Here is a 14,566-nt window from a genome sequence, read left to right on the forward strand (position 1 = left end):
CTGACGGCGGCGGTGCACAAATGCTGCGCAGCTAGCGCCATTCGACGGCCAACACCGCGGTTCCTGGTGTGTCCGCTGTGCCGTGCGTGTGATGATTGCCTGTACAGCCCTCTCGCAGTGTCCGGAGCAAGTATGGTGGGTCTGACACACCGGTGTCAATGTGTTCTTTTTTCCAGTTCCAGGAGTGTATCTTCTAGTCCATATGAACGCAGCACCATGGAAATATGCCATTTCCATTTCGCCCAATCCTCAAGTCCTTCAAGCTTACCAATGCTGACCTTATAATCGCCGCTAGCAATCATGTTTCTATACAGTCATAGGCTCATTTCAAATGTTTTTATAATTAAACTATGTTGTTAGCCTTTATACGTGTACTGGGCCGATAACCTGATGAAAAATATTATTTTAAAGGCAAGAAAACATTTTATTAACTTTATAATTACACCCTGGATACGAAAAAAACCCACAAAAGTTACACAAAAACAAAGAATAAAGATATTGACAGCAGAGCCATGGAGCAGCACATTAGCATAGACCTCAAGGAATTTTTTTCTTTTCTTTTAACATTACTTATAGTCGTTAGATAACCTCTACAAGGTTCTTGTTTAAACGTACTGTAACAACCTAAAGAAAATATTATATCGAATAACTTCAATTTTTTTGTTGGGAAAAGGGGGTAAGTCATTATAAAATCTAGCCAATTCGTTAGCTTTGTTAAACCTAGTACAATTAGAACTAGCTACTAGTATTATTTAATATCTCATTAAAAATGTAACAAATGAATGTGCAAAGATTTATTAGTTACCAAAAAGCCATAAAAGTCATAAGATAGAAAATTATAGACTAGAATTAATTCTTTACAAACAGAACAAAACTTTGTAGGCCAAACAGTTTCTTTGTAAACTACGTTCATTCATTGTTTATTCATTTCCGCACTGGGTTTGCTTCTTAGAACTTGGACGTACTGGTTTTGGAAAAAGTGTCATCTTGATGACACAGTTTCTTGTCATCCTCTTGTCCTTTTTCCGGTTTTGGCAGCTGTGAGAAAAGCTGCCTATCTCTTCTCCGCAAAACATCTTTAACTGTTGTAGGTCTACATACTTGTCATGGATAACAGGTTGTGCACCTATAACAAAAACACGCGTTTGTGGGTTTTAAAAAAAGTTAATGTAGGTGTAGTTGTTTACAAAATTTAAAATAAAAACTTTTAAGTAAATAATGCAATAAAAATGATGATTGAAATAAGGATGAAACAAAAAACACTCATCCTTATATGCACAGTCAGGTACAAAGAACTCTCCTTGAAGCTGAGGTTGTTCTGTTGGAATCGTAAGTGGCTTGTTGATAACATGGCGATCCCAATGGCCATGGAATGTACTTCTGTAGTCCAAGAATCGGGGATGCTCTTTTGCAGCCAATAATTCCCTAATTGGTCTAGAAGGAAATGGGCATTTCTTGAAATACAACTGATCGAGGTGTGTAGACCAACCTCTTAAAAACTCCCTGTCTACTTCGACAGCATGAAAGAGGTGAGGGTTTTGCTCTTGCACCATTTCCTCTATCCAGTCTTTCGGCATTTCAACCCCCCCCCCCTTTTTTTTATACTGGCCATGTTACGATCACGTTCGAGATACTAGTGGCCATGGATTGGAGAAGTCATTTTCACGTGCTCAAGTTTCTTGACGTGATGAACTATGTAATGCAGCAGGCGGAAAATAGTCCAATACTTGTTCTGCCCCCCGCAAGAGTCTGGAAATGCAACTAATTTTCTAACAGAGGGATCAAAAATTGTCGTCACAAAATAAAACAAAGAGACGTCTTTAGACCCTTTGTAGGCTACTGTTTCGTCATACACGAAGAAATATGATTCATCGGTTGACAATATATGAATATTAAACATTCACAACCTTAATTGTCTCTTGTAGTGCTCGTCGTTAGTTGTGATGTTAGGAATAGGTAAGTTCTTCTGGAAATCCATAGTAATACTTTACATTCTTTTGATGCTCTCCTATTTGCTTTGGAACTTCTTTTACCAATATAAAACATGTCATATTTTAATAAATGAAGTTTTTTCACCGTTGACAGTTGATTGCTTTTTCTTTCTTTTTTTCGTGCACTCGCCCTTTCTGAGCTATTTTCCGGGTATGATTTCGAAGCATGCTCAACATCTCAAACTTTGGCGGCATGCCTATCATAGTAACTACAAATGTCCATTGTAGGGTACCCGAAACCGACGTTAAATTCTGTATTGAGAGCAAGTCTATATTTTTCATACGACAAAAATGGAGTAGGGTATGATTTGTTAAATAATTCATACATCTTACAGATATTTATATATGGTGGGAGATACACTTTCTTAAAGGTTTTCAATCTGTAATTGCTTCGTTCACCATCCTTAGGACTCACACTTTTTTCAGATAACTTTGTGTTACATCTAATTTTTTAGATATTCCATGAAAAGATGTAAAGGCTTTAGAACAAACATTTACTTCAGTGACAGAATTCTCCCTATTCACTCTTACAGGATATGAGTAACTGCTGTCACGAAATTTACCTTCATTTTCTGGTTGCCTAGGTCTCCTTTGCGATATACTATTAGGCCTGCCAAGTAAGCATTCTGCTCATTGACAGTCATTTTGTTACAATTATATATAATACACCACGTTCTGCGTCAGTGGTACTCTGGAAACATTTCAATCCGGAAGATTTACAACTTTGAGAATGCGTAGAAAAACGGTAACAGAATTCGCTGAGCTAAATACAAGTAGGCAAGATTTCAAAATTTTGGTCAGGGACAATTATTTGAGTATGTGGTAATTCAAACTATTTAATGAACTCAGTACCATTTTTGAATCGTCTCTGTAACATTTTGAAACGAGCGACTGAAAACTGACTGTAGCTGCAGGAACATCGTGCACGCATCTCGTGGTCGTGCGGTAGCGTTCTCGCTTCCCACAGCACGGGTTCCCGGGTTCGATTCCCGGCGGGGTCAGTGATTTTCTCTGCCTCGTGATGGCTGGGTGTTGTGTGATGTCCTTAGGTTAGTTAGGTTTAAGTAGTTCTAGGGGACTGATGACCACAGATGTTCAGTCCCACAGTGCTCAGAGCCATTTGAACCATTTTTAGAAACATCGTGCTGCTTCAATTCTACGTTCTCCCCACCCTTCCTTCCAAACTTCACAGAAGCTTCCCTGCTTGCTTTTCTGGACTATAACTGCTGGCAGCAAGGATATCTGTATTATTCAATGTCACACAGGATCAGTTGCGGGTTGCCTATGTAACGGTTATCAGGGGCAACAAAAATTAGATTTTCGGTATTTCACGTGGTTATTAACCAAATTTAAAACTTTAAAATGCTTTAATGTGACCACCATCTGCGTTTGACGTCAACATGCAATAACCACCGAGAGATGGCAGGTGGCAACACTAGCAGAGTAGGGTATACAAGGTGAGTCGGGGGACGCGGAAAACAGTGCAGTCGTCGCCGTAATACAGAAACGGAACGATTTATCAGACGCCCAAAAGAGCGTGATCATTTGCTTTTGGGCTTGGCTTGGAAACATTTGCGCAGCAGTGAAGTTTGTAAACTGTTCACATGTCGCCTTGATTAAAGCATACCGCGCATGACAAAATGGCACTATCCAAAACGGGCGCCAAGAGAACTGCGGTGCACCATGGGCCACGAATGACAGGACTGAAGAAAGGCTGAGGTGTTGTGTACAGGCGAACAGACGTGCACTATTTAACAACTGACCTCCCATGTGAATCGAGTGGCTACCAACTACGTCTCCATAACAGCTGTTCAGCGAATGTTGGTTGTATGGGACTCTGCAGCAGGTGCGTGGTTTATGCACCTATGCTGACTGCTGTTCATTGGCGATGAAGACCGGAATTGGCACGTTGATACCACAACTGGACACCCACTCAATGGCGATAGGTGGCTTTATCAGATGACTCACGTTTTATGCTCCATTAGACATGGCCGTTGGCGTGTATGGCGTGGAACGTCTGGAAGCAAACACAAAAGCTGGAGTAAGAAGTGTTATGGTTTGGGGAATGCTTTCGTGGCAGTCTCTGGGTGAACTCGTCATTTTGGAGGGCACAATACATCAACACAAGTATGCATCTCTTCTTGGGTGCTACGTCCACCACTACACGCAGTGTGTTTTTCCTCCACTTCATGGCATCTACCAGCAAGACGGAGCTTGCAGTATGTTTGCGTGCTTCGAAGAGCTGCACGATGAGCTTACCATACTTTTCTGGCCACCGAACAGATTGGAACCCAATCGAGAATCTGTGGGACCACCTCGATCGGGCTGTTCGAGCCATCGATCCTCAAACGAGAAAACAAGCGCAGCTGGCTACGGCGATGGAGTCGACATGCCTCCACATCATTGTCGCTGCCGTCTAGAGCTCATTGACCCTCCTCCTGCGCGTCTCACTGTGGGTGGTCCAAGCTGAGAAAAGCTTTTGGCAGGTTGTCACATTAATGATGTATCTGTGCAGACTAAACTGACTAATGAAAATGTGTACCAAAAAATAGTTCAAATGGCTCTGAGACCTATGGGACTTAACATCTGAGGTCATCAGTCCCCTAGGACTTAGAACTACTTAAACCTAACTAACCTAAGGACATCACACACATCCATGCCCAAGGCAGGATTCGAACCCGCGACCGTAGCAGTCGCAGGGATACGGACTGAAGCGCCTAGAACCGCTCGGCCACCGCGGCCAGCAAAATTTGTACCAATGCCGGGATTCGAACACGGGTCTCCTGCTCACTAAGCAGATGCGCTAAATACTACATCGCCCTGGCACAATAGCCTTGCAAAACTGCACGGATTACGCAGCACGCCTCCCTTCTGAGTCCAAATTCCAATTCAATCTTCAGTCCACTTGATACTCCCCCTCATCTCGAACAGTTCTGCAGACGCTTTCCAACAGCACCAATTGAAATGGGGGAGCCTTCTTGAAACCCAGGCGTAGATGCTTTAATCAAATGGTTTCGGAGATCATTTCAAGCCTCAAACATCTATGACGTATATGTGCAGACTGAAGCAACCGAGCCGGCCGGAGTGGCCGTGCGGTTCTAGGCGCTGCAGTCTGGAACCAAGCGAACGCTACGGTCGCAGGTTCAAATCCTGCTTCGGGCATGGATGTGTGTGATGTCCTTAGGTTAGTTAGGTTTAATTAGTTCTACGTTCTAGGCGACTGATGACCTCAGAAGTTAAGTTGCATGGTACTCAGAGCCATTTGAACCATTTTTTGAAGCAACCGAGCTGGTCATATAGAACCGCGAGCTCTATGTGACCTACTCATGAATCGAAAAATTTAGGCACATGCTCAAAAGTAAAGATTTTACGCTTGTCACAGACCATAAGCCACTTGTGCTCTCTTGGCATCAGAAGCCAGACTAGGCATCACTGCTCTAGGTACGCCAAATGGACTTACGTGCACAACTTACTACATTCAGAAAATTGACGGTCAGCAGATGCACTATATATCATTGACGCCATTGCAGATGAGCTTTACTTCGGAGCACTTGCCGTTGCCAGGAAGGAGATAGCCAGCTGGGGACATATCCTGAAAACATCGTCAGGCTTACACCCTAGATGCATCCAAATACCGAGTTCCAACATAGTACTGTACCGTGACTTGTCAGTACCTCAAGCGCGACGTTCGATAGCACCAATTTTCGGAAACAAACAGCCTCTCTCATCCCTGAGCGAGGGCTACTCTAGAAGAAGCCATTTCTTACTGAAGAACATAATGGGCTTCGGATCGGAAGATGCTGCTTAGACAATGTTTTTCTAGTCTGCCAATTTATTGAAAAATACAGAAAATACAGTCATCCCACATACATAGCCTTTATCGACTATCAGAAAGCTTTTGATAAAGTTAGCAGAGTTAAATTGTGGGCCGTTTTAGAAAAGAGTACTCCAGCATCTAATAGGTTTAATTCAGAGTATGTACAGAGTGTTTCACGAAGACGCTAGATAGGGGTCCGCGGGTGGCGCGCAGAGCGGCCTCCGGTCCCCGGCGCAGCCTCCTCTCGGACACTAACCTACCGTAGTCGGCAGCAAGCGCGCGTTCCCTGAGTTACGCATCAACAACGTTGCCATCTGTTTAACCTAAGCGTAACTTGGTTTACAGTAGGTGCTCAGAATGATGTCCCTCTGTGATAAGAGTAGCCTGACATCCCCTGAATACATTAGCAAACACTCGACGAATTTCCGTTGCCGAAATCTGGGAGCTGACTAGCCGAACCCTATCTTCCAATTCCTCGAGCGTGTGCAGATTGACTGCATACACCTTGTCTTTTAACAGCCCCCAAAGATGATGTCGCACAGATTTAGCTCTGGAGAACGAGGAGTATTGTTGTCAAAGATGCATTGGCGACGAGTGGTCTTGCATTGTTCTGTTTGAAATAACCGTCATCTTTTCACTAGGTGTTAGTTCTCGAGAAAAAGGATGCAGCATGTTGTTCACATACCTGTCATAACGTATTGTTTCATGGAAAAGGATTGTTCCAACAATTCTTCTTGCACTAACTGCACACCACACTCCTGTTTTCGCGTCACGCAGAGGTTCATGTAATTGATGAGGATTTTCGGATCTCTAGCGTCGCTTGTTCTGGGAATTTACGTACCCTGACAAATTCACCCATGCCGCATCAGAGAAAAAAGTATCTCAGGAACAAATTCCCTATCATGCACAGACTGCAACAGCCACTTTCAATATCGACGTCGAGCAACAGTATGTGAGTTGCTCGGTTGATATGCTAGCTTTATATTGTATGGGTTCAATTTCACTTCGTGCACAGCTCTGTGAGCAGATGCTCTTGACACACCAGTCTGAAGAGCCAAATAGCGGAGAGATTTTCTCGGACTTCTTTCCAAAGTATCTCTTATCTCGTGTAATTTGTTTTCCGTTAAAACATTTAGCTCTGTAGCTCTTCGTTTGAGTAACATAGATCCAGTCACTTGACATTTCTTCACTAACATGCGTATTTGGAATCATTGGGGACATGCACACAGGAAATTTTCATATGAGTGCAAGCTGATATTCCATATACGATTCTTTTTTTTTTTGCATAGTTCAGCAGTGAAACACTTTTTCATCCTTCGTGTATACCATACCGAATAGAAACTCGACAGAAAACTCGAAACAAAACACGGGAATAGTCAGTCGCACAGTATAGGGCACACCCGCACGGAATTTCTGTTTTAGGACCGGGCCCAGCAACATATGGATAGGGAAAGCCCCAGTTTTGGTGCAGTTGCAATAATGACGTCTGGCAACAATATTTGAAGCGATTAAACTTGACAAATAAACTCAAAAGAAAACACCAGAACACCCAGCTGCACAGTCTATGGGCACGCGTTAAGTATTGGTGTCCGAGAACTACGTATAGCGACAACCGGCAGACGCATCGGCAATAGCCGGCAAACGCACCGCGAGGGCCTCGGACACCTCCCGGGCGTCTTACGTGACACACCCTGTAATACACAACAAAATCAACGTACAAAAAGGCAGTCCATTTGTGAGAAACATCGGTCAAGAAGTGACACAAGGGTGTTCTTTATCACCCACATTATTTAATATGTACACAGTTCACGTCATAAAGACATGAAAGAATGGAGTAGTTCACTATTATAAGCTTAATAATAAAGTTATAAATACACTCCTGTTTGCAGATGATCAATAAAGTTGGCGTATTCAGAAGATAAATCACAGAGAGCAGATTGGTCCTTACACAAAGTAGCAAATGATTATAATATGGCAATATCTAAAGATAAAACTAAGATAATGGCATTCTATGGCAAGGAGCGTTTAAGAACAAAATTGGTAATAGACGATAAACCGCGAGAATATACCTAGAATGTGAGATCTCGTGTACTATTCACAGTGATCAAGAATACAAACTGCAAAAATTCCAGCATTTGGTAGCTACAACAAATAGTACTCTCCTCAGAAAAGAAACAGTATTAAAATTCAATACTGTGATGGCAGAACCAATTCTAATGTATGGTCCAAACACGTCAACTCTAACCGCCAATCAAAGTAGGAGGATTGACTCCTAAGACCTCTAGCTGGCTTCAGATTCATAGATCGGATAAAAAATAGTGAAATAAGGAATGAACTGGGTGTCAAAAGTATACTTCAGAAAATAAAGGCGTACAAAAAGAAATAGCATGAACACGTCCAAAGGATGTCAGAAATACAAATACCTAAATTAACATACAAATATACATCTCAAAAGTTAAGAGATTTTGAGCATCCTAGGAAGGGATGAAAAGATTAACTGCATTCTACTTGAAACTGGAGCAGGCGAGGATACCTAAACCAAAACTGGATATTTTTCAACATAATCTCCGTTCAATCCATCAGCCTTACCCCACCTTATTGGGAGGGCATATATGCCAGCGTCGCATCGCTCTACTGGTCGCCGTTGGAGCCACCGCCTTGCTGCATCAACAACCATCCCGTCAACCAGGTACTGTTACTGCGAAGTGCATCCTTCATTGGACATCCTTCATTGGACCGTACAGATGGAAGTCGGAGGGGGTGAGATCCGGGTTGTAGGGTGGATGACGGAGAACAGTCCATTGAAGTTTTGTAAGCTCCTCTAAGGTGCCAAGAATTACGTGAGGTCTTGCGTTGTCACGGAAAGGAGTAGTTTGTTTTCCTTTTTTGGCGACAAACACACTGAAGCTGTTTCTTCAATTTCCTGAAGATGGCACAGTACTCTTCAGAGTTGATTGTTGCACCGTGAGGGAGAACATCAAATAGAATAACTCCTCCAGAGTCCCAGAAAACCGTCTCCATGACTTTGTCGACTGAGGGTGCGGCTTTGACCTTTTTCTTCAGAGGAGAGCGTGTGGCTCCCCTCCATGGAATTACTATTTCCGGTTCGAAGTGATAAATCTATGATTCATCGTCTGTGGCGATGTTCTACACAATTATGACCATCAGCCCTGTAAACCTCAGCAGTTGTCCACAGATAGTCGTTCCCTTGTCTTTATGTTGTGTTACGACGCTGAAGAACCCAGTGGGCACTCACGTTTGAGTACCTCAACTGGATGACGGGTGACGAGTGTGTCAGCAGTACTAACAGAGATGTGCAGTTTAGCAGCGAGGTGTCTGCTTGTGATCCGTTAATAACCTCGATTGAAAATGTCCGCACGTCGCAAAGTCGCAGGAGTCATAGCTGCGGGCAACCGGCACGCGGGAAATCATACATATTTGCGCGACCTTGTTGTGATTGTGACACACACATCGCCGAACGACTCACCGTGCTGTTTTGCACTTCCAGGTTTCGTAGACATTATGCAAGCGCCTATGAATAACTGTGATGCTCTAGTTTACTTACAGAACAGCTCAGTGACAACCCTTCGCTTGGAACGTGCCCCCGTTAGAAGTGCCATTTGGTAGGCTACGTTAGGTTAGGCCCGACAAGACGCCTCCTAGGAGCAGGCAAGAAGCAACACGGAATAACAATACTAATGTGCTAATAGTAAACTGCAGGAGCGTCTATAGGAACGTCCCAGAACTGCTCTCATTAATAAACGGTCTCAATGCCCACATAGTACTAGGGACAGAAAGTTGGCTGAAACCAGATGTAAACACTAATGAAATTCTAAACTCAGATTGGAATGTATACCGCAGAGACAGGCTGGACAGTGATGGGGGAGGCGTGTTTATCGCGATAAGAAGTGCAATAGTATCGAAGGAAATTGACGCAGATCCGAGATGTGAAGTAATTTGGGTGAAGGTCACTGTTAAAGCAGGCTCAGGCATGGTAATTGGATGTCTCTATAGGCCCCCTGGCTCAGCAGCTGTTGTGACTGAACACCTGAAGGATAATTTGGAAAATATTTCGAGTGGATTTCCCCACCATGTTATAGTTCTCGGTGGAGATTTTAATTTGCAGGATATAGACTGGGAGACTCAAACGTTCATAACGGGTGGCAGGGACAAAGAATGCAGTGGAATTTTTTTAAGTTCTTTATCGGAAAACTACCTTGAGCAGTTAAACAGAGAACAGACACGTGGCGATTACATATTAGACCTTCTGGTGACAAACAGACCCGTACTATTGGAAACGGTTAACGCAGAACAAGGAATCAGCGATCATAAAGCGGCTACTGCATCGATGATTTCAGCTGTAAATAGAAATATTAAAAAAGGTAGGAAGATTTTTCTGTTTAGCAAAAGTGACATAAAGCTGATTTCAGAGTACCTGACGGCTCAACACAAAAGTTTTGTTTTAAGTACAGATAGTGTTGAGGATCAGTGGACAAAGTTCAAAACCATCGTACAATATGTGTTAGATGAGTATGTGCCAAGCAAGATCGTAAGAGACGGAAAAGAGCCACCGTGGTACAACAACCGAGATAGAAAACGGCTGCGGAAGCAAAGGGAACTTCGCAGCAAACATAAACATAGCCAAAGCCTTGCAGGCAAACAAAAATTACGCGAAGCGAAATGTAACGTGGGGAGGGCCATACGAGAGGCGTTCAATGAATTCGAAAGTGAAGTTCTATGTACTGACTTGGCAGAAAACCCTAAGAAATTTTGGTCTTATGTCAAAGCGGTAGGTGGATCAAAACAAAATGTCCAGACACGCTGTGACCAAAATGGTACTGAAACAGAGGATGACAGACTAAAGGCCGAAATTCTAAAAGTCTTTTTCCAAAGCTGTTTCACAGAGGAAGACTGCACTGTAGTTCCTTCTCTAGATTGTCTCTCAGATGACAAAACGGTAGATAGCGAAATAGACGACAGAGGGATAGAGAGACAAGTAAATCGCTCAAAAGAGGGAAGGCCGCTGGACATGATGGGATACCAGTTAGATTTTACACAGAGTACGCGAAGGAACTTGCCCCCCCCCCCCCCCCTTCTTGCAGCGGTGTACCGTAGGTCTCTAGAAGAGCGTAGTGTTCCAAAGGATTGGAAAAGGGCACAGGTCATCCCCGTTTTCAAGAAGGGACGTCGAACAGATGTGCAGAACTATAGGCCTATATCTCTGACGTCGATCATTTGTAGAATTTTAGAACAGGTATTATGTTCCAGTATAATGACTTTTCTGGAAACTAGAAATCTACTTTGTAGGAATCAGCATATGTTTCGAAAAAGACGATCGTGTGAAAACTAGCTCGCGCTATTCGTCCACGAGACTCAGAGAGCCATCGACACGGGTTCCCAGGTAGATGCCGTGTTTCTTGACTTCCTCAAGGCGTTTGACACAGTTCGCCACAGTCGTTTAATGAACAAAGTAAGAGCGTATGGATTATCAGACCAATTGTGTGATTGGATTGAAGAGTTCCTAGATAACAGAACGCAACATGTCATTCTCAATGAAGAGAAGTCTTCCAAAGTAAGAGTGATTTCAGGTGTGCCGCAGGGGAGTGTCGTAGGACCGTTGCTATTCACAATATACATAAATGACCTTGTGGATGCCATCGGAAGTTCACTGAGGCTTTTTGCGAATGATGCTGTGGTATATCGAGAGGTTGTAATAATGGAAAATTGTACTGAAATGCAGGAGGATTTGCAACTAATTGACGCATGGTGCAGGGAATGGCAATTGAATCTCAACGTAGACAAGTTTAATGTGCTGCGAATACATAGAAAGAAAGATCCCATATCATTTAGCTACAATATAGCAGGTCAGCAACTGGAAGCAGTTAATTCCGTAAATTATTGGGAGTACGCATTAGGAGTGGTTTAAAATGGAATGATCATATAAAGTTGATCGTCGGTAAAGCAAATGCCAGACTGACATTCATTGGAAGAATCCTAAAGAAATGCAATCCGAAAACAAAAGAAGTAGGTTACAGTATACTTGTTCGCCCAGTGCTTGAATACTGCTGACCAGTGTGGGATCCGTACCAGATAGGGTTGATAGAAGAGATAGAGAAGATCCAACGGAGAGCAGCGCGCTTCGTTACAGGATCATTTAGTAATCGCGAAAGCGTTACGGAGATGATAGATAAACCCCAGTGGAAGACTCTGCAAGAGAGACGCTCAGTAGCTCGGTAAGGGCCTTTGTTGAAGTTTCGAGAACATACCTTCACCGAGGAGTCAAGCAGTATATTGTTCCCTCCTACGTATATGTCGCGAAGAGATCATGAGGATAACATCACAGAGATTAGAGCCCACACAGAGGCATACCGACAATTCTTCTTTCCACGAACAATACAAGACTGGAATAGAAGGGAGAACCGATAGAGATACTCAAGGTACCCTCCGCCACACACTGTTAGTTGGCTTGCGGAGTATGGATGTAGATTTAGACATAGCGCCGTCATCTGTCGGAACTTTATGAAACTACAGGGGCACAACAAATTACGCATTTATCAATCGAAGCAGACAACAGACTGTCGCGGTGTTTTTTAATTGTCTGTCCACTTACTGTGTGTCTTAGCTATCATCACCAATGCATTGTTTTTATATTTTAACTTCCACAACTGTCTACCATTTTACTGTTTTAAAAGTCCACCGTTTTTGTCACCTTTTTTATTGTTTATCATCTTCTTATTATGTTTTTAAATATTCTATAGGTTGAAGAGCGGCGCACTAAGCTGCTGTTATCCCGCTTCCCTCTGTGGGGAATAGAAACTCAATAAAGTAAAAAAAAGGTAAATGTTTATTAGTAGTTAGGTGTCGTAGTTTGGTACAGTAATACAGACAGAACAGCAATAGCTACACTCAGCGACTCCATTATTGACGAAACAGTGGGAGTTTTCAACTTCACTGACGTATCTGACCCATTTTTTTTTCTAAAATGTGTTCCGGGATTACGAAAATCTGTGGGTCTACGTGGCTGGGAGCAAGAGCTATATATCATGTTTACATATGAGAAGAAATCAAAGAAAATATGTAAAAGATTGCCTACTTATGTGTAGAAGGTATTTACTAAAATATAACACTGATTAAGAATTATGAAAATTGGAGGTACACATGAAAAAAGGATCCTCTTCAGCTCAAAGCGAAATTGTTTAACGCTGTTCCATGTTAACAAGGATAAAGGTGAGAGATAAAACGTAGTGTGTAACATTAATATTAGCACAAAAGAAATTGTTTCTTTTTGGGAACTGCGTTGGTTACAGAAAAGCATTTGCTTAATAATCGGCCTTCCAAATTTAATTTAAAATCTTGCTCTCAGGCAATGTGTACGCATTTATTGCAGTTAATACCATGGGTAGATATTCATTTTGCAGTTCATTATATTGAGTAGTAAATGCTAATACCTTCAAATACTACATCTATCTAAAACATAAATGTTTGCTGCACTGTATCGATATGAACTGCACAGGGATAGTAACTAATGTTGAGTGAAATGTGAGTTGAATTTTTATTCGAGTATGACTTAGGTTTCCGCATGTGCAATGGTCACAAATCGGTGAGTTAGTGTTGAAACAATGCGTGTGCACAATGTCATGTTTGAACATTTCGAAGACTGTATTTTGATGTTAATAAGCCTTTAAATGTGTTGTACCTGTCACTGCACTGAAACCATTTCAGAGGCTCCACTGAGTAGGATATTGCATAGACGTATACATCCCATAAATATGACAGTGTCGCATATTTCAGATTGTGTACACCCTGGAAGTGCAATCCCATGTCATCAAGCGCACGACAACTGCGACAGTTCAGTGCTCTTATCACAAGCCGCAGCATATGTATAACAGATCTGGAGAAATCGTTTTCATCGCAAAACCGTCAGGTACTAGGACGCGTGTCATCGCTATCGCACTTTCTCGGAATCAAGCAGCAAGGTGAGGTGCACCCAAAGCACAGAAAAAAAATAAAAAAAAAATACTGCTTAGTGGGATCAGGCTCTGATCGCAAAATTGTTATAGTACCTGTTTTCTCAGTAAAATAAAATATTCTTCCAATTGTAATACCATAAGTTGTCGCTGTAACAGTACCAGTGCATAATTAGTAGTATATTGTTTACTACACATCCTTCCCTACTATTTTTCTGATTATCTGAAAAACAGCACCCACACAATCTCCTATTCATTCAGCGCATCAGCCATGTTCGCAGATTCTGATATCTGGCGTAGTAAATAAATATTTTTCTAAGATGAGCAGATTTGTCAGTTGTCATTAAACAGCGTGCGCGCAAACCGATCATAAATGTGCTTTGTTCTGACTGGCCAAGAATACTACGCGGTATTCGTATTTGACAGCTGATGTAATACACTTGGCAGAGCGAGGTGGCGCAGAGGTTAGCACATTTGGGTTCGCAGTCGGGAGGACGACGGTTCAAACCCGCGTTGGCCGTCCTGATTTAGGATTCCCTTGATTTCTCCTAAATCGCTTCAGGTAAATACCGGGATGATTCCTTTAGAAAGTAACGACCGATTTCCTTCTCCATCTTCCCCTAATCCAAGCTTATGCTCCGTCTGTAATGACCTCGTTGTCGAAGGGATATTAAACACTAATATCCTCCTAATACACGTGAGTGGGGCTGCTTACCACAATATTACACGGTACATTCATACTGATATCGGTCCCAGTGACTCCAGGACTTTCGAGAGTATTTTAATTCCAA

General features: G+C 42.5%; 1 protein-coding gene across 1 annotated transcript in view; it reads left to right on the plus strand.

The window, feature by feature from the left end:
- Nucleotides 1-1,520: 1,520 nt before the first annotated feature.
- LOC126278823 (odorant receptor Or2-like) overlaps nt 1,521-14,566 on the plus strand; it is an 87,315-nt gene continuing 74,269 nt past the window's right edge. Inside the window, exon 1 of the mRNA XM_049979098.1 lies at nt 1,521-1,529. Coding sequence (XP_049835055.1) covers nt 1,521-1,529 — 9 coding nt within the window. The remainder of the gene's footprint in view (nt 1,530-14,566) is intronic.

The sequence above is a fragment of the Schistocerca gregaria genome, chromosome 6 (genome assembly GCF_023897955.1).
Source record: "Schistocerca gregaria isolate iqSchGreg1 chromosome 6, iqSchGreg1.2, whole genome shotgun sequence".
NCBI lineage: Eukaryota > Metazoa > Arthropoda > Insecta > Orthoptera > Acrididae > Schistocerca > Schistocerca gregaria.